A 21024-nucleotide genomic window follows, 5' to 3' on the forward strand; every position below is an offset into this window, starting at 1 on the left:
AATATGATTCGAATTATAAATCTACACTATAATTTAAGCCAACCGAACCTAATCTATGTCAGATTATTCTAATCCGGCCAAAGTCACTAAGATACCCACTTCCAGTGGTAAAACCAAAAAAAGGATCAAGATACCCACTTCATAAATAAACTTATTGGTGCCCCTCCGGCAACTAAGGCGGACGAAGAGTGATGTCTCTATATAACCTGTCTTATCTGCCTCCTAAACACCTTTTTGCTCCCAGAATAAATCTGGCTTTCAAGGACAGTCTTGAGTTGTTGTATTTAAAAGAACTAGACCCATGTCCTGTATTATTTTTAACGCTCTATTTCAACGAGTCCATACGAGCATTTGGCTCAAACTCTAAACTACTCGAAAATACTAGAGGGAAGAAAGGCCATGGGGTCGTGCACGCGAGTGGGCGAACCAAACCCTGAAAACCCGGTCCATGAACCCTTTAAAATATAGTCACCACCCATGCGCCTGTGGGACAATGGGGCTTTGTCTTGTAATGAATTGGAGCCACAAAGCTGAACTCCCCCCCACTAAGGATCCCAGTGGATGATGATGTGGCCACTGTCTGGACCACACGTGGGAGGGGCCCATGGTTTAGCTGGGCTTGTCTGGGGTGCAGGTTTTTTTTCCTGGCTTCATTAGAAAAGCTCGCATGTAGACTGAGGAGAGTTAGTGTGCCGCACGTTGTGATCTTGCTTGGTCTCTTCGTATATCATTGGAATTGGTCCAGCCGACTCTCGAACTCCAAGCCAGTTCTTTTGTTTGTTTTGTAAAGACACCGCATACCTCAATTTCTTTTTCCTATTTAAATTGTACATGGCCAATCATTCCTAGCAATTAAAAAACTCGAATATTTATATATAATTTTAAATCTCTTACCAATTTGTTTTGGTATGTATGTATGTATGTATGTATGTGCATACCGAGGCTCATGCCCTATATATTCAAAGCAAAACATGGAAGTCTCTATGTTTCAACTATGGAAGTCTCTTACCTTTTTTTTTTTTTTTTTTTTTATGGTGAAGTTACGGAGTCTTCAAAACTAAAAGAACAGGCTTTGTTCTTGTTTGCTAAATAATAATAGTAGTAAAGTGGCCTTACTCTTGGGATCAGCTTTGGTGGATTGGGAGGTCACATCGGTCAAAGAATGTGGTTCTATAACTGAGATCCACCCTTCTTCCTTGGACAAGAGATTCCCACACAATCAGTTGGATTCTTGTCAAATGAAGTATGATATAGTAAAATAACTTTCAAAAATATTATATTCTACACAGATGTTCGTTCTTGTGAGCTTCATTTGTCAGGTGATCCATAGAAATGAGCAGGATGCACCGCTATATAGTACAGCACCTGTGGTGTAGGATATAATTCCTCAACTATACTGATTAATTGGTACTGTTTCCCTTCCAAGGCTATCCTAAAAACTTAGCTTGCTAACTTAGGCCTGCCGTGGAGTCAAGAAGGAATGGAGCCACCTGACACAATAGGAGAATGGATGTGACTCTGGTGTCTATGCATCATGAATCGATTATAGACATCCTATTCAAACACCAGCAATTTTATGCTCCTCCTCCTAGATTTGATGGCCAATAAACTCCGGAAGAAAAGAGTTGCTCTTCTTTTGATTGGAGCCTTTTTCATGATAATCAGTAAGTTATATATATAATCCACCAGCCTCCAACATTTGCTAAACTGCCAAAAAAAACCCCAAGTATGACGCCAAGCAAGATCCTTACGGAACCTCAGACATGGAAATTTCAAGCGGCCAGGTTTTGGGACCACCCTAATTGCATTTGCTTCCAACCATGATTCATGATGACGTGCTTCGACGCAACCATGGGACCCATTTTCACCAATTTAATCCGTACACGTCGGCAGGGAAGGTTATTTACGGCAAGCACTGCATGAGGGTGGGTAAAAATGTGGCTGCCGTTCGGTCTCCTTCCATAAAAAGCCAAGGACGCGTTGGACGACAGAATCTAGTCCACGGCCTCTTGGAAACCGTGACGCCACATCGCGCCCACGCTGGGGGGACAGGGAGCCTCGCCGGAGACCGACACGTGGCCATCCGAGAGTGAGGACCGGAGGTGGAGGAGGCCAGGCCGCAACCGGCGCCGGCAGCTACCTGCCCTCATTAATGCCGGGGGGAAGGTGTGGGTGTCGGCGGGACCCACAGGCTCGGTCGCTCACCATTCTCGGCTGCCTTCGGGGGTCTCGGAATAACTCTCTCACCTTCCGGTGTCGTGCTTGCTTAGCCTCCCATTCTTTATTTGTCTTCAGATAATATAAATAAATATGGTGTACTTAAAGTTTTTTTATGAATCCCTCCCGTGCCTGTACTTCGCCCATCACATGGTTGCGGTAGCTGAGGAGAGCAGCAAAAAAAACTCTCTCAAACTGTTCTTTTTACCGTTTGTTTTGCTTCACCTTGTTGATTCAAATGGAGCAAGGAGAATACAACACAGCTGAGTAATTTTTGAGCGAGATATTTGAGTTAGAAAAGTATTTTTGTTGGAGAAAATGATCGATCGAAAGATAGTTAACCACTGATTAACTGCCATAACCCATTTTTTATGTTCCCGTAATTTGAACAAGAGAAAAAATCGAGTCGAAATAAAAGATGAAGGAATAGATGAAGATAGCTTAATAGCTTTGAAGAAACTAACGCCATTGTTTTAATTGAATGGTTTCTTCTAATTTTTTTTTTATTTTATAAATGGCATATAAAAGATGTTTTTTTAGCTCTTCTAAAACTTTTAAGTATTTCTTATCATGTCTTGTTTCCGTGCTAAACAATAATATTTTATCACAAACAGAAACTCATTAACTGCAAATAAAACCAAGGTGAATGACCTAAACAGGAATGCCATTGAGGCATCTAAGTTTGATGCTTCTTTTTTTTTGCCTTTTTAGGGGCAAAGGTGTTTCAAGTCACTACCATTTCATGAGAACACAATACAATAACCAAAAAGGGGTCAAGAGACCACCAAGTTAAAAGAAGATCAAAAGGGATAAAGGAATGAGAAAGAGAGAGAATCCGATGCCTCTTAATCGTTTCCCAACGTAACAGTCCTAGGAGTCATGTCCATCTTTCATCCTACCGAAAGCGGCATGTGATATAACGCGAACGGTGGACTAGAAACCTTAGCTTAGATACTTCTAAGCAGAACTTTGTGTTTTCTAAGCAGTACACTTCGTTTGTCCTCCATAAGATTTGGTTTAAGTGATTTTGGTACCAAAATTTGTCTCATCTGATCTAAAAAATATAAAACAAATCTAAATTTCAAATTCTATTGAAGAATTGTCTGCAGATAATCGGTCTTGCAAACTTTACTTAAATTACAGGAGCAATCAAATATTTTGGTCCATTCTCACCATGCCATGCATGAAAGAGGCATGTCTTGGTTTGCAACTTTGTAATTAGTAGACTCGTAGCTTACAAAATAATCCCTACATAGATAATATCCACATTATATCTTATAAATTTATAAATTTATTTTCAATATTTCACAAGCACTCGTCCTTATCATCCATTGTATTTCTTTAATATGTTTTGTTTTAAGAGAGTCAGGCACAAGGATAGGACTTTATTTATTGAATAAATAGTTGGAATCTCGCTATCCATAAATTATAAACATACATATTTGCCTTTCTATTATTATCCATTTCCCCAGATACCATGCCATGATCGACCGAGAGAGAGAGGGCAAGTCCATATTTCCATTTCATGGAGATGATGAAATGAAATACACAAATAAATTTCCAACTTCCTTTTCTTGGCTGCAGTATATATCGGTCACAACATTTAACAGTGCTTAACTTCTCTATGCATTTCATTTTGATTTTGTTGCAGCTAACTATGGAAATTCTCTTGTTTGAGTCTTGCCTCGTATGCCATCGCATAGACAATCATATATCAGCCATCTCTTTCCTTGCAAAATCATTAATGGAGTATTTTGAATTTTTTATGGACATAAGCTTGTTCAACCATGGTTATCACCATATCTTATGAAAATGAATAAGAATAAATTTTAGATAGCTGCACATTTACGTAGAGACGGATGAGACAATTTCTACAACTCTTTTTTTTTAATATAAACAAAAAAGGTTCCATCTCTGTGCACACGTGTAGGGTCATATCTCCCAAGATAATGCATGCTTAACCACGTACGTGTGTAACTAGCCAGTTGCTACCACATCAACTTGACCTCAGGGACCAGCTGAAGCCTATCTTTTGTCTTCTGAAAAGAAACTATCGGCATGGCTCTTCTCTGGAAGATGTGATCGTTCCATGCCAGCCAGTAGCCGCCACCACCTAAAATTCATTCATGACCGTCCCCTGGAAGAAGTATTGTCGCCTATCAACATTAATCTGAGAAGAGACATCAAAGGTGGTCGGCCTTGGCCGTCCGTACTCTTTCCATCCAAATATAAGTTCATATATTTTTCTAAATGATGCAAACCGCAAAAATAGGAGAGATATAACAAGCTTAAATATAGGGGACTTTGCTCCGCGTCAACTCCTCTCGATTGTATATCAATTGTGAGACCTTTAAATTAAATATTCACATCATCAACCATAATGTATATTGCAAAAAATTCTAAAAATAAAAAAAATAATAAATTTTGATAATTTATAGTCGGTGCATCAAATAAGTGCAAAAAATAAAGAATTGAAATGCTATGAGACTATGTTTTGGTGTGATCTAAATGTTGTGATCTATTGATTTTTTATCGATATATGATTTAACATGTCTAGAAGAAGATTGATAAGATGGATTCTCAATTTAAATTTTATCATATATTTTGCACACTAAAAAGTGAGAATCATTAATTTTTGTATTCGCATGATGCATCACTTAAAAATTACCTATATATAGTATTTAATTTCTAGATATTTTTAATGATGTAAATTATGATTGACAGTGTAGAACTACGAGCTAAATACTCTAGTTTGCTATCGATTATTGTGTTACCATACCTGACATAAGTTTGGTTATATTTTGTTTCACAAGGAAGGAAGAGCACGAACTCCAATCACACTACATTGTAACTTGCTTCTTTTGCCATTTAATTTTTCTTATACAAATGTATTCTCTAGGTGTTATTCGCATACGTCAAACCCAAACGATTGGTATAACAACATATAAGGGCAAGGATGATTGGGTTTCTTGAGAATTGTAAACACTGTTACTGTTTGCTGAGTGCACAGAAACCTAAGTATTAATAATGTTTCGATGAATATATAAAAATATATCTTAGGGTGCTTTTAATGGTTTCGCCTAGCTGGTCAATCTTTCTTAAGTAGGTTTGGCCCTATATGGTGCTAGCATTACTAAAAAAAATTGATTAGGAAAAAAAAAATTATATATACACATGCATGAAGCGGAATTTAGCTATATTCAAGTAAATCTCCTCTGGTTATAGATCTACATTGGATAATGAAGGTATCACATCAATAATTAGAGTTGTTGGATGTGATCTACTACCTCTAAATTATTTTCACACTAGAGATTATATGATTTGAAGATTTCTAACTTATGCATCAAATTGCCAAAAAATAGGATGTCTAAATTATATATATATATATATATATATATATATATATATATTGATTATTAAATGCATAAATTAGAGATTTTCAAATTATATGATCTGTTGGTGTGTAAGCAATCAGATAGATCCATCACTTTCTCAGTTGATTTTCTTTTAAACCAACTTGGAATGTCCATCAAAGCCACATTAGTTAATTGAGATCTATATATATGATTCTGTAATAAGTACATTTTCAACTTTTTTAACTCCCTTTACGCTCTTACATGGTCCAAGGTTCATCACTCAAACAAAGAAGATAATTTTTCCTGTAGTGTAGGATTAAAAGAAATGACACCAACCATAATTCAAACTCAATGATGAGCTATGAGCTTGGGCTTCCTTGGATTATCAATGGAGTGAAGCGGGATGACACACACTCTCATGTGAATGGTGATCTCTTCTTGGTCGTACAAATTGAATACCAATAAGTAGGGATGGCAATCGAGTTAAGTTGGATCAGATATGGGTCAAGTTGGATGGAGGTCGGGTCAAACATTCATTAACCCAAATCCGACCTATTTATTAAATAGGCTAAAAATTTAAATTTGAATCTAACTTATTTGTTAAACAGGTAATCCGACCCGACTCATATAACCTATTTATTAAAAAGGTTGAATAGGTTAGACGGATTTTTAGCAGGGTAAATAGATTTAAACAGGTTAAACATGTTAAGCGGGTCGGGTTAAACATGTCAGAAACATGTTAAGCACAAATAGATTAAACAGGTTAAGCGGGGTTGGATCATAATCCGACCTAATTATTAATTGGGTCAAAACAGGTTAAATGGCTCAAAGGTTTAAATCTGAACCCAACCCATTTAATAAACAGTTTTAGACAAGTTGACGGTGTAAACCTATTTATGTCAATTCCAAACATCCTTAAAGCAGATTGTTCGTGGGTTGAATTAATGGGTCGGATCATAAATTGTCACCTTTATAAATAAGTACCAGATTATTATAAGAGAAACCAAGACTGAGGTTTGTTGGCTAGTTGAACAAGAACATCTAGGGCTCGATGCACCATTGACTTATCCTTAATGCGGCTCTTGGGGACTCGCTATGAACGGGCTTAAAATAAAAGGCCAAAAGGAGGGTGTTTTACGGGATTGTCGCGCTCGGAGCCACGGGACATGGCCGCGGTTTCGTGGGGTTCGACCAAAACCGCCGATTTTGTCGAATTTGGCGATTTTTCCCCGGCCTGTCCGTTGTGCCGCCTGGTCTTTTGCATCGCCGTGCCTCGGCATCTTCGTTTTATATTGCGACGGTCCTTGGTGTCCCATTTTTTGATCCTTGGCTGTCCATGCTTCACCGTCCAACCAATTGTAATCTAAATACTATAACCCCATTTCCGTATGCACAATTCTCCACGAGTTGAAGACTCGAGTCATATATATGATTACATCTAATGGAATGGAGTAGGACCTCCAATTCTACTGATCTCTCTCCAGTCTTTTGGTGTTAGTTTTCATATTTTTCCAATATCAAGATAATATAACTTTTGGAGTAGTACGTACCTTCCCTTTTCCTATACAGTTCTCTAACCTGAAGTGTTTTGCCAATCCCTAACCGTTATATAACAGTATATACTTCAAAATGACTGAAAACTGAACACCGAGGTGCACGAAATGATTCGATATATCTTAGGTTTTATCATCTTTGTTGTAATCCACCGACTCAAGCTCCATTGGGCAATGAGCTAAGAAATCCTATGGTTTGCCCATATGCTGTGTTCCAAATTACCAAGAAATCCTTCTGTAATGTTACGTCCTAACCTACTTGCAAAATTAATTAATATTGAGGGAAATAACCTTCAGCTAGAAAAACCGTGCATGGACACACAGACACACACCTTCGAGCTAGTAATGCTGCCAAGAATAAAGTTTTTTAAATACAATCTGTGTAACAGCATCTTGCTACTACCTCCCATGAATTGCATTTTTTTTTTCAGGTTTGAGAAGCCTCTAATGATTGGCATATCTCTCTTTAACTTCAAATTGCTAGTTGTTTATATATTTTTTGAATTTGAATGAACCCCTCTAATTGGCATCAAGTGTATGAGCTAGATATATCTAGAGCTATGAGACCTAGTGAAGAGCGGTGATTAGGAGTCCGATGAAGAGTATATCCAAAATGTTGTTGATGCATGTAGCTGGGACATGACCATGAGTTTTAATTTTATATTGAGAGTTATTGATCATTTATAAAAACGGAAGGAATTTAATGAAATTTAATTGGTAGACCATGGGTGTGACGTTTGAGATCAATCATCGTTGAAATATCTAGAAGCACTAAATGACAAATGTTCGTTTTGTTATTCCCTTTAGTACGCAGCATTTCTCTATTAATTAATATTTGATGCACATCCAAGTCGGCCAAAACTGACAAAAAGAACCAACCAATCAGAATTTACCACGATGCCAGCACGTAGTTGATCAGAAACGGCCACTTAGCGAGCCCAACACTACCCGACTGAATTCACATATTATGAGCTTCCTATGATTGGTCGTATCCTAGCTGGAGCCCAGTTATCACTGAAATATTACCGATGTGACAGGCAAAACGTCATCCGCGTGAGATATTAATGCGTGATACCTAGGTTGTACTCATGCCAGTCATTTTTGATCGGTGTGCTCTAATTCTTCGGTGGTAGATAAGCTCTTCCATCCTTACGATCAAAAAAGAGGGGAACACAGGAGGTAAGTGCAAGAGATGCCCTAACAGACTGTGAGAGAACATCCTTCTATTTCTTAAGCACTATCCTGACTTAGGCATTGGAGGGTTTTCCGCCAAATATGCTCCAGTCAGATGACTTCTTCATTTGTGCTATTTTAAGTCAGAGTGCGGCTACCCAATGAGGACTCCGGTAGCAGTTGTATGCTGCACTCCCTCTCCGATCTTGACTAAAGTAGCCGATAGTTCGAGCTCTCCATCATCGGCCCCCCTCTCATCGCGGTCCACTAGATCTAGATAATAATTTATTTATTTTTTAGCTTGGATACATGGCAAATGTTGTTGGATACTTTATTAGCACGACTTCTAATCAATATATTACATTGTTAGCCATGGATGTCCTCCCTCATACAAGAAATATGAAGTTGAATTTAAAAATGGAAGATCTAAATCAAAGCTTGCTTGGTTGGAAAAAAGAAAAATAATGAAAGTATCAGCAATTTTTTGTGTTTTAAGATCACTATACATCACAATCTTATTCAAGGAATACTATGTTATGTGCCATTTTTTGATTGAGCTGAACATATAAAACATCATATGGTTGTCACCATTTAATGAAAACCTACTTAAAAAAACAAAAACATCATTTATTTGGAAGAAGAAAAAAAATTCATTGTGCTAACATGTCTCTCCAAAACCATTTAAAAAATCAAGAACGTGTAATCTCACAAAATGCCGATAAGAACGCTTATGAAGTATAGAAAAATCTAAGCATTATTTGATAGTATATAGAACGGCATGTTCACTTGTGGAATATGCTAGGATTGCCATGAACAAGCACTAATAATCATATGGAAAAGGATTACGAGAAGAATAAAATTGAGGATGGTAAACTTGGAGAGAGATAATGAAATGAGTTTTTTATGAAAAATTTACAAAACTCAAAAGGAAGGAACTATTACACCTAGTTTCAACTATCTTCTTGTAAACCTCACAAATCTATTTTCTTCCCCTCATGACTCAAAGGCCACACATCATAAGTAGAGGATACAATGCAAGATATTCAATTCTAAGAAAAGATCCATTCCTCTTAAAACCAAGGCAGCTCTGCCGTTTTGCCCTTTTTGTAGACCAACCACTTACATGTACTTATAAAGCTGATTGTTTCTACTACAATTAGAATTACCATAAAGATCACAATTAGAACCAGCAACCAATAAGAAAAATTTCAATAATATTACGACTTTGGCAAATGAACCTTAACAGAAAGTACTCTTTTCCAGTAAAAAAAATCCAATAATGTTACTTGTTATTTCTTGTCATGTCTTTGAATAGGTAAACATGAAATAGAATGCCTCAAAGCTAAATATAGCCGATGTAGCATACCGACTAATAGAAGTTCGCCACGTAGCTACAAATCGATCAATAAGAGCATGCTATACGGCCGACCTTAAAAGCACGTGGACGTGGAGAGTTCTTCAAATTTTAAACTCTTCCTCGAGCTAGCAGTAGCTTGGTCACGATTGTGAATAGTTTCTTTAATCTCACGATTTACAAACGATCCTCGTAGATGAGATGTGCAAGCAAGACGTGCAGGCATGATTCTTAGGCGAGATGTGCAATCTATTACTAAAATAGCCCGCGCATATGCCTGATTTGCTCAATAATGAGTGTCATTTGTCGTCTATATAAACCAAACTGGAGGACCCTCAGGGTAAATTTTCTAAGTGCCCTTTCAACCCCATTACAATGCCATTCTATTCTCATAATACCTCCATTGTTCGCTAAAAACTAAATCTGATCTAGGTATTGGAAGATCCTCTATCGGATACTCTCCGACAAGTGGACTTTCTTTATTTATGTTGTTTTATGTTGCATACGGCGTCAGAGCCATCATCTAAGCATGGTCTTCTCCATTCTTTTCATCTGGAGGCATGTAGTAGCCCTCAAGCCGACTCCTCCAGTGATCTCCTCAGCTTGGTGCTTAAATTGGACAAAAATCTTAGCAACAGCAAAAGTAATGCTGATTTTAATACTTTAGTGCCACTTTCAATGAACTGTTTTTTTTAAAAAAATTCTAAGAGCAAATGACATTCAATCATTGAGTGTCACGACTCTTGGGGTTGTACCATTTAAGTGAAAGAATGATTCTTTTTTTTTTTACATAAAATTGGATCATCTATTGATTGCTTTGAGATTTACGTTGATTGATAAATGTGGGCCTTGGAGCACTTTGAGACGTGCGGTGGGTGATCCAAACGGTGGATTCACGCGCGAAGGAAGGCGAATCCCTCTTTCGCGAAAGAAGGAACCCGTTCCGTGCCACGAGGACTCCAGGGAGGGGCGACCCCCGAGCGCGCGGAGAAGAGAAAACGAAGGCCGGGCGGCTCTCCTTGTTTCATTCGCCACCCGAGAGAATGTCATTTTCCCGGCTCGGCTTACATCTCACGCAACCGAACAAACCTACGGTCGTTCTTGGGCCCGTCCTGTCGTAGCCCGGGCCCACTCTCCCGGGGTGGCTGCCCATTAATTATTTAAATTATGTAAATTACCAGCAAAACAGTGAATGTGCTCATGGCTTATTAGTTCTCTAGATCCACCGTTTCTGGCCAAGATTTTTATAAATATTTTCCTCATTGAGCCCACATTTGGCCAGATTGGCTGGATGAAAATGCCCTTGCCAAGAAAGCTAGTGGTAACGATATCAAGTTGCAGGCTCATAGTTCAGAAGATCATGGGCTGGTCAGCCCAACAATAATAACTCAAATATCAATGTCAGCCAATCTTGCCAATGGCTCTGATTTCTTTGACGTGTGATGTATTAAATTTAAACCATCCGTATGCACATGATTGTAGGTACAACCATCGTTGTCGTGCGGCCATCGCAAGCTATATAAGCGGGGTCTTATGGTCGATTGAACAGAGCAAGGCATCTTCTAAACTGATCTCATCATCTGTTTACACACCCATTGTTAATTAGCGAAATTTATTTGTATCAACAACCAAGGGTTTCACTTAATATATCTATAGTACCTGAAGCACTGGAAAGATCTTAACTTCTAAATTGCGATACAATTGCCGAGCATCATTCAAGGAAGGTGACCTATCATTTGGGAATTAGACCTAACTCGAGTGAATTGTTTTCGGGGCCTAGGTGTTTTAATAATCTCATCAAATCATATATGAATTCTAAGAATTGCATTATGTAAATTATGCCAAGTCATTCAAGAATCAAGTTATTTAGATGGATTATATTACCAATCAAATTTTGGAGGACTTAGTCTGAGATGAGATGGTCTAGCCAGATCCGTTATATCCCTAGCCTTCACTTTTTGACCATTCATTATAAATTTTCCACATTTTTTTTCAAAAAAAATCGATTGACAATTTTTTTTATTATTATAGTCTGAATCAGTCATTAAATTTTCATGAATCTATTTAATGAATATTCGCAGAAAGCAACTCCTTCATGAGGTCCATCAGCCTCTTAGGTCAACCCGATCCAACCATTAGCTCTAAAGGAGTGCTTATTGGTTGAATCAAGTCTACTGCTCAATTAGTGGACTAGTCTAACTGTGGAGCCACATGTATAGAACTAAATAAAATGGAAAAGCACGTAATACACATGCATTTGTGTATATTGCTTCGCGGTTGCACTGACCTATAATCTCAGTGGTGGATATGATCTAATCAATAATTAGTATCTCTAAAAAAAAAGCTAGCATAGATCTATGGCAGGTATACATCTAAGGTGTCGCGTCTGCCCGGATGGATTTTTTTTTTTTTTGGGTACCCAATTTTTTTTCTTGGCAAGGGAAGCCAGGATGGCATATCAGGTGGCTGCCAATGAAATTTATTTGCCAAATTTAATAAAAAATTCCATACAAGGTTCAATCCTGTCACGCTGGATTATCACCACCATTTTAATTTCTCTGATATCTTAGCGCCTGAACCGCTTACGGTAACGTTCAAGCCAAATTACCCCAATGCCCTCCACAACACGGTTAGGAGCCCGGGGAGATGCACCGTATCCCAACGTTTTAACATTTTCTTCAAACCGGGAGTTCTTGTCTTCTTAGCCTCCAGTTTCCTTAAAAAAAAAAAATAATCGTATAGCTTGCAGGACAACACGTGACCACACTCCCAGTCCGACTAAGCATCCAAATCCCACCTCACCGGTCAAACCCGGGGGACCGGTGCCAGCTGTCAGCTCACGATGCCTTACCATCCGGATGCGGCGGCTCGGGGCGCGTGACGCCAACGGCGACCGCCGGCCCCCGTGGATGCCGGAATATCCTCGCCCCGCACGGCGACAGCCAAGCTAAATCAAAAATTATTAAATGGAAATATACCAAAATGTCAGGGAAAAAAGAGAGCGAGGGGCAGAATTGGAAAAAGAAACCGGTGTAAAATAAAATGGGAAATAAAATAAAAGTTCGCCGGGGGCCGGGATTTCCGATTTCGGCTGTTTGGGATCCTATAAAATAGCAATTCTCGGTGTCCCCAGCATAAAGCAAACACACTCTCCACCCCCTTCTCTCTCAACGCTGTGCTCTCTTGAGCTCTTTTCTTCACCCCCTCTCTCTTTCTAATCTCTCTCCGTTCCTCTTTCCCCCTTCTTCGCTCTTTTTCTTTTTTCCTTCTCCTATACGGATTGCAGAGGTTGTCTAGAGTGGAAGTCCGCTGCTTCTGTTCCTGCGGGGAAAGAGTACTACGGTGATCTCGCAGCCATAACGGGCAGCTGTTTGTCTCCCCTATTGAGGTAACAACTTAATTTTCTTTTGCGCCTCTGCTTTCCTGGAAATTTCTCCTCTTTCCCTTCTCTCCGCCACTCTCCGACTTCTCTTTATCTATCCCTTTCCGCGGAGGTTGTGTGTGATCTGTAGTCCATCTATCTTGTTAGGCATTTAAGCCGTATTCATTTGCTCTCTTAACACCTAGATTTTTCCGGAAATTTCAAATCGCGACTTTTATTAATTTTAACCGGTTTATTCGCGGGGAATCCTTGCTCTACCATTGATGCTTTCTTTTATGAGCTTCAGTAAAAAAAGAAACAAAAGGATTTGTTTTTTTGAAAAGATTTCTGATTTGTTTTTGTGTTCCAGTTCGAATAGCAAATGCGAGCAGTGGAATAGGAGCAATGGACGGGATGTGCTGGTCGACGGTCAAGAGAAGCGAGCAAGTCGACGTGATTCCGAAGCCGTTTTTAAGGCAGGGGCAGCGGTCGAGATGCAGCTCCGACGAACCAAACAGGCCGGCGGCTGGCCCGCGGACGGTTCGGATCTTTTGCGACGACTACGACGCCACCGACTCCTCCGGTGACGAAGAAGAGGGCTGTTACTTCCGCCGCCGTGTGAAGCGCTACGTCCAGGTGATCAGGTTGCAGGACCATCCCACCAGAGGCGCCGCCGGTGCCGGTTCAACCGGCGACAAGGGGAAAAGCGTGAAGGCAGGCGGAAAGAAGCAGAAACCGGCCGCTGCGGCCGCTGCCGGCAGAACGGGCTCCCCGGCGGTCCCGAAGTTCCGTGGCGTCAGGCGGCGGCCGTGGGGGAAGTATGCCGCGGAGATCCGCGACCCGGGGCGTCGCATCCGTCTGTGGCTCGGCACGTACGACACCGCCGAGGAGGCTGCCAAGGTCTACGACTCCGCCGCCATCCAGCTCCGCGGCCCCGACGCCACCACCAATTTCTCCACCCGCCCGGTTGCCGCCGCACCGGCCCAACCTTCTCCTCCGGCGAAGAACCTCTCTGATGGCAATCTCACCTCCATCTCCGGCGGGTACGATTCCGGCGATGAGTCTCACAACCTCTCCTCCCCCACCTCTGTCCTTCGGGGGTTCTCTTCCACCGCATCTGAGAAACCGGAGGTGGAGAAGCCACAGGACCGGCAGCCGACGCCGACTGAAGTGTCGGACGAGAAGGGCGGTGTGCTCACCGCCAGTATCGGCTTACCGGACGAGTTTCGGGACTTTATGCCATTCGAGAAGGTGCCGCTCTACAACGACTTCCTCGACTTCAGCATGTCGGAGCCGAGGATTTTCGAGGATTCCACGGAGATCAGCTTCTTCGCCAACAACTTTAACGATGTCATGCTCGGCTCTGGTCTAAACCTGGGCTTAACAGCATCGCTGGAAGACGATTTCTTTCAAGACATCGGCGATTTATTCCCGATCGATCCTCTCCCAGCCATTTAGAAAGTTTTGAAAGTGGGACTGTGAGGGAGATTATATCCGGCAATTTGTTCGCCGGACGCCGATTAATCGGCCGATTTTGTAATGGCAGGGAGAGGACGCGATTTTTTTTTAATTTTTTTTGTTAATTTCGTGTTCATTTTTTTTAAGACCGAACGAAAATGGAGGCCCGCCGGATCGATTTTCTTGAATAAACAGCAGATGGAATGGACCGAATCTCTTCCTTTCGATCACGAAATCCAAAGCAAAATTTTAAATCATGCGTTATACCGTCACAATAAGATCCCGGACATTATTTTTTTAAAAAAATTAGAGATTTTTGGTTGTTCCTAGTTAACAAACCGGACACGTGGCGCCGGACGAGGTGCATACATGGCATCAAGGGCGGGTTGTTAGTGAACACGTGGCCACATTTCGAGGGTCTCACGACTATTTTGCCTCTCTATCTTCTGTTTTCAACGAGAGACCGTGATTTGCTCTTCTCGGTTTAAGTTCTTTGTATCCTGTATCCGGAAAAAGTGAAACGAAAAGTATAATTTTGGGCTGATATTTGTAGACTGATAAGGTAGAAATGGGCCATTCAGTTTTTAGGCCCAGTAACCTGGCTAGCCTGGGCGAAAAAAAAAGAAGAAAAAGAAGGTTAGGAAAAGAAGAGGTGGGGTTTCTCTCGGGTTATCGCGACAAAAGCTGGCTTTGGCTGTTATTTTTCTCGGGAATTGTTCAGAGGACATGAATTGGGCGGGGCGCATGTTATGGCCTGCAAAATTTTCCTTTGGAGGACTTCATTTTTTTATTTTTTTTACTAATCCAAGTGACCGTGGGGAAGTTCGGCTCAAAAAAATCCCCTTGCTAATTGCCAAATTAGATAGATTCATATGCCTTTGTCTTTGTTGTGTTTTTTAAAACAGATAGCCTCCCCTCTCTGTCTATTCTCTTGGAGGGAACTTTTGCATCCATGGTGTGTGGAAATATCTGCGAGGCATCACCCACGCGTTTCAATAGTTAAGGTCCCATTTTTGAGGAAAGTAAGTTGATCAAGCTGGAAGCGGAGCAACAGATCTAGGATGATGCCGGTCGGGTTTGGGTTGTAACTTTCGCGCAAAAAGAAAAAAAAAAGCTGATATTTTTTCGTGATGTCTCATGCCGAGCATTCTGAACTCTTTCATACATTTATTTGTACAAATTTGAAAGCATCCCATGGAAGGTCTAATGGTGGATTTGTGAGAAAGAAGCTAGGGTTCAAATATTCTCCTTTCTCATTTAACTTTAGCAAGATTACACGTAGCAGTGAAATTGGAAATAACCATGGTCAACCTAGTCTTGGGCATGGCAAAACTAGAACCTAAAGTACACGAGCCTTTGTGGACCCGCATTGCATCAATCTCTATACAAGACATCAACTACAGCATTGATAGTCGATTTGGCATGCCGTATGCATCCACATGAATTCGAGTAAGACCGCTTAGGGCCGGTTCTTTGGAGGGTAGTAAAGAACTTATTCAGAGATTTATATTTTTCTAAATAAGTGTTTTTCAGGCTATATTTCGACAAAAAAATAATATATTTATGTTCTTTTCTGCATTGCAGGATGACTTTGAAATTTGTTATTTATATTTTTTTGCATTAATATTTTTTCAAATAAGTTGATAAGAACTATCCATATTTTCTATAATACCTTTTATTATATAAATATTATTATATATAGTACAATAATATAATATAATATAATATGTCGTTATATACTATATGACATCATGATAACATTATAATATTATATTACAATAAAAATATGATAAATTATATTATGATAATATATTAGATTATATTGTAATATTGTTATATTTATATTGTATTATATTATAATAATATAATATATCACTATTATATTATTATAATAATAATAAAATTCGGGGTACTTTAAAAATAAAATAAAAAGGTTATTTTTTTGACTGATAGAAAAATGATTTACCTACCTCCTAGGTAGTTCATGAGTAAGTGTTATCTATAGAAAAATAACTTATTCATCTAAAAAAGTACGAGAATATGGATAAGTTGACCAATAAAAAAGTTGACCATTTTTTTCATAATATTAACCCATCAAAGAACAGACGCTTAGATTGAGGTTGCCTAAAATACTTTCGGATGTTTTTACATCAAATCAAGAAACAAAGTGGGATTGTGTAGTTTTGCCAACAAGACCTCTTACTATTTGTCTCCTCCATATTTGGTGATGTAGTCATTTCACAACCATTCATTATTAATTTTGGTCCATTTTCATTGCATACACATTAACCCTTTCGTAAATAACTTCCGCATTTTAGCTTCACCTCAATATCGAGTAGCACATTGTTTGTGACATTTGGTTCTTTCCCCATGATTACAATGTTCAATCTTTTCTTAGCAATGATTATGTCATTCAGAGGCTAAGGCAGGGTTTGGGCATCTGACTGCTTCCACTCCTTCCCATTAGAAACAATTGTCTTGGTTAAGGATAAGGTGGCCATAGTTGTGCATACTTCAAGCTATCCTTTTGCATCATTTGAACACATTGGATAGGACAAATATTTCTGAGTGTTTCCTATACAAGTGATCATAGGTCTGCATGGATAATTATGTCTATATATTTCCAACAACAGCGATCATGTTTCTCATAAGAGGTTACCTAATGGAAGCGTCGCAATGAGGCAACGCTAGTCAAACAAAGGACTTAATATGTTCCCGGATCAATGTGGTGAAATGATGGTGATTTTGTCTCTGTTTATCTGTTAAGTTCAATTGAAACATAGTTCAGTAACATGATTCTAACCGAACGACTCGAAATGCAGCTTTAGAACGCAACAAAATTGTTCTGTAGCTAAACAATATTGAAGGGATTACTGCATTATTTTTTATCTTTCACATCCTTTACCTCTTCTTTTGCATTTTTTATCTAATTTCTACAGTTTGTTTAATTGATGCAAAGTCATGCCCTAATAGTTCGGTGCTTTTTGGTCCTGAGCAAAGTTTCTTTATTAAATGGCATTTGTACCTTGTGTTCATGCACGCTGTGTCTCAGTGAAGTTATTTTAAGCAGCTCCGTACATAATAAGGTGGTGACCGGCGTTTGTGTCACTGCTTGGTGTGGGTCGCTAAGAACCGAAAGATGAGTGCTGGTATTCCTCGGAAAGCTCCTAAGCTTTTGTAGCACGCTAGTGCATCGTACAGAACGATACTAATAGTGGAGAAGTTATCATGTGGATCAAATCAACCTTGCAGGATGAATTTATCTAATAACTTTAGCATAGAATGAAATGGACCCATCTAAGAAGTTTTTATTTTAAATTTACGTTGAATCTGATCCAACTAATAATTGATTATAGCAAGCGGGCTTCTCATGAGTCAGGCCGTTGCTTATTCCTTCAAACATGATTTGCAGAAGATAAAATTCCATAATGTAATAAAATTCCATGCTTATCAATGTAATAAAGTATAGGACCATGAGGTGAAAATTCATACCAATCATATCATGACCTGAATTAATAGTCTAATAAAGATCCTCACTTGAAAATTAGGAAAAAGTCCATTTATTTGTTGCTAGTAATATAGGCCAGCTAAATGTCATGAGGACAGGGTCCGCATAAACTTAGTAGGATGATGGGACCTCCCATATGTACATCAAAAGAAGATAAAAGTAAAAATAAAAATGTTATTGCTGAATTATATAGGTTCGGTCTCATTTATGCTATTCTTGAGTTATTGATTAATGAGAAGGTCCTTTGGTTGGTAAAATGAATGTACATGCTTGAATTGGTTGTCTCCGGCATGACTTTGTCTATGACATAAAGACTGCAAGAGTCCAACTTGAATTATCAATCAGAATTTGGTATTGATCATAAAGTTGTTTATAGAAAACATTTGCTTTCCATTCAACATTTTCTTTTATTTGACACACAGAGAACATCTACTGAAGTTAAAATTCTGATCGTGCAACCCAAGAATTTTATTTTCATAGTATTAAAATATTTACAAAAGAAAAGAAAAACAAGAGAAAAAAAAGAAAAAAGTGATTTGATTTCTTTATCCCAGTACATTCGGTATATCTCAGGGGTTATATATACTCGTGTAGAGACTCCATATAAGAAAAATAATATAAGCTGATATAGAATCATACTAATAAAGAAAATCATTTTAACAATATTATGATAACAAAGAAAAATAATATTTATCGATACAGGATTACGCTAACAAAAAAAAAATATTATGGGTTGATGGAGTTTGTTATGTGATTCCTAAAGTTATACTAACATCCCTCCTCAAACTTAAGATGGTACTATAGGTGCCATCTAGAGTTTGAAAATTAGATCACAAATGCACCTAGAAATTGACGTACTAGATCAAGAGCTGAATTAGTAGTTCAAAAGCTGATGTGATAGACTAGAAACTGATATAGCAGCTTAGAGGCTGGTGTAGTGTTATATTGAGAGCTGATATGGCAGCACAGAGCATGATGTGGCTGAACACGAGATGTTATAGCAGCTTAGAAACTAATGTAGTAAATTAAGAGTTCACATAGCAACTCAGAATTTAATACGGCAGACTGGTATGCCAAGCTAATGTGATAATATATATTTTGATATGGTAGAACAAAAGTTAATATAGCAGCTTAAAAACTAATGTGGCAGATCAGAAAGCTAACTGATGCGGCAGACTAATGCGTTCACTGACACGACTGACTAACATAGTAGACTGCCGTGTCTGCCGATACGTCTGACTGACGTGACAGACTAACATGTCTGCCGATGTGGTTGATTGCTTTGTCGATAATGTAGTAGCAAGAAAACACATAGAAGATGACAGTTGCAGCGAGGATAGAGCTCAAAGAGAAATTAATTAAAAGTCGACGGTCCTCGTAGATGGAGGCACCATGAAAAAGGAGTAAGAAACCTTGAATTGGATGGTGAAGGAGTCGGAGGTAGCAAATGAAACTAGAGATAGAGAGAAAGGGGTCGAGCGATGGTAAGGAGAGACAACCGAAGATCTGAAGTTGAGGAAAAAAGTGGCGGAGAGGAGCTGTAGATCTATTAGAAAATAAAGGATTTTCAAATGTTAATCTACCAAAAATAGAGGATATGAAGATCTACTAAGAAATATGGGATCTTCGAATGTTATTCATTAGTAAATAGAGGATTTGTGGATCCACCAAAAAATAAGAATCTTTGGATGTTGATTCACCTGAAAATAGAGATCGATAGATCGACAATGGAGCTCTTCAAAGTTTCTAGACATGGCAACAACGGTCACAACAAAGGCGGAAGAGATGGCGGCAGCAGATTAGGTGATTGGTGGCTCGATACCATGTTAAAATATTTGGAGAAGAAAAGAAAAACAAGAGAAAAAGAGAGAAAAAAGTGATTTTATTTCTATTTTGGCATATTCAGTACATCTCAAAGGTTTTATATAGTCGTGTACAGACTCCTAAAAAAAAAAAAAAGATAGGCTGATATATAATCATATTAATAAAGAAAAATAATACTCATTGATACAAGTTATTATGTAATTCCTAAAATTACTCTAATAAGATAATGCTAAGAAAGAAAAATAATGTTGATTGATATAGGATGACGCTAACAAAGAAAAATATTATAGGATGATAAAGATTGTTACGTGATTCCTAAAATTATACTAACATATAGTTCCCTGCAAAACGAAGTTAATGAGATCACATTTGTATATTTAAAAAGATGAAGCACGAATTCAAAGAGGAAGTTGGCCAATGACAAGGGCACATAAGCTAGCTAATCACTGCGGATATAGTTTAAGTTGATAGGTGGTCCTGGTGAGTTAATCATGTTGGCTTTTTGTCTAATTATGCCATTCTTTTGGAGCTAAGTGATTGCTATTTTGAATTATTCACTCATTAGCACTAAGAAATTGCTTATAGTTTGCTTTGAAAGTTGAAACAAACCTAGCAACAGTTTTCCTTCATCGTTAGATGCTGGTTTCCTTGAAACCTGAAAGGAGGAACCGTTCGAATAAACTCTGGGACCACGAGCACAGATAGTGGTCCCTGAACCGTTTTTGTTCTGCTATTAAAATATTGCCCTTGAAAGAAATTAGAATTAAAGTTCCACTGGACAAGAGAAAAGGACTCAACTCCACTACTATGAACAAAGAACAGCAGTATGAGTTAATGTTAGGAAACATTTCTATGTCGAAAGAAGGTAAGTTACTGGTTCTTTTCTACAAGCCTAATGGAGCACTTACAGATAGAATTAGCTGCTCTTGTTGGTACAAGAAAGTAGATAATTGCAACATTAAAGAAGGAAAATGCCTTTTTTTTATTTTTTGTCTCATTGCTAGAAAAGAATAAATAAATAAACATATCTAACCTCTATTAAACTTGACTTGACTGATTTCTTAAGTTGCATTAAGAGAAATAATTTCCTAGCACTAGTTATATGATGCTTGTTCTGGTTTGAAACATAGCTTGGTTTGCTAAAACTCTGAAACTTTAAAATGTTGAGGTGTTTTGCTAATCCAATGGATACTAACCGGTTAAGTTCACCAAACTTAAAA

At 38.6% G+C, this 21024-nt stretch overlaps 1 protein-coding gene across 1 annotated transcript; it reads left to right on the forward strand.

Annotated features, from left to right (window-relative positions):
• Window positions 1-12787: 12787 nt before the first annotated feature.
• Window positions 12788-14703, forward strand: LOC103703033 (ethylene-responsive transcription factor CRF1-like). Its single transcript, XM_008785732.3, has 2 exons — window positions 12788-13041; window positions 13385-14703. Exon 2 carries the CDS (start codon window positions 13420-13422, stop codon window positions 14470-14472), a length of 1053 nt encoding a protein of 350 aa, XP_008783954.2. The 5' UTR covers window positions 12788-13041; window positions 13385-13419; the 3' UTR covers window positions 14473-14703.
• Window positions 14704-21024: the final 6321 nt, after the last annotated feature.

Source organism: Phoenix dactylifera, chromosome 8 (genome assembly GCF_009389715.1).
Source record: "Phoenix dactylifera cultivar Barhee BC4 chromosome 8, palm_55x_up_171113_PBpolish2nd_filt_p, whole genome shotgun sequence".
Taxonomy (NCBI): domain Eukaryota; kingdom Viridiplantae; phylum Streptophyta; class Magnoliopsida; order Arecales; family Arecaceae; genus Phoenix; species Phoenix dactylifera.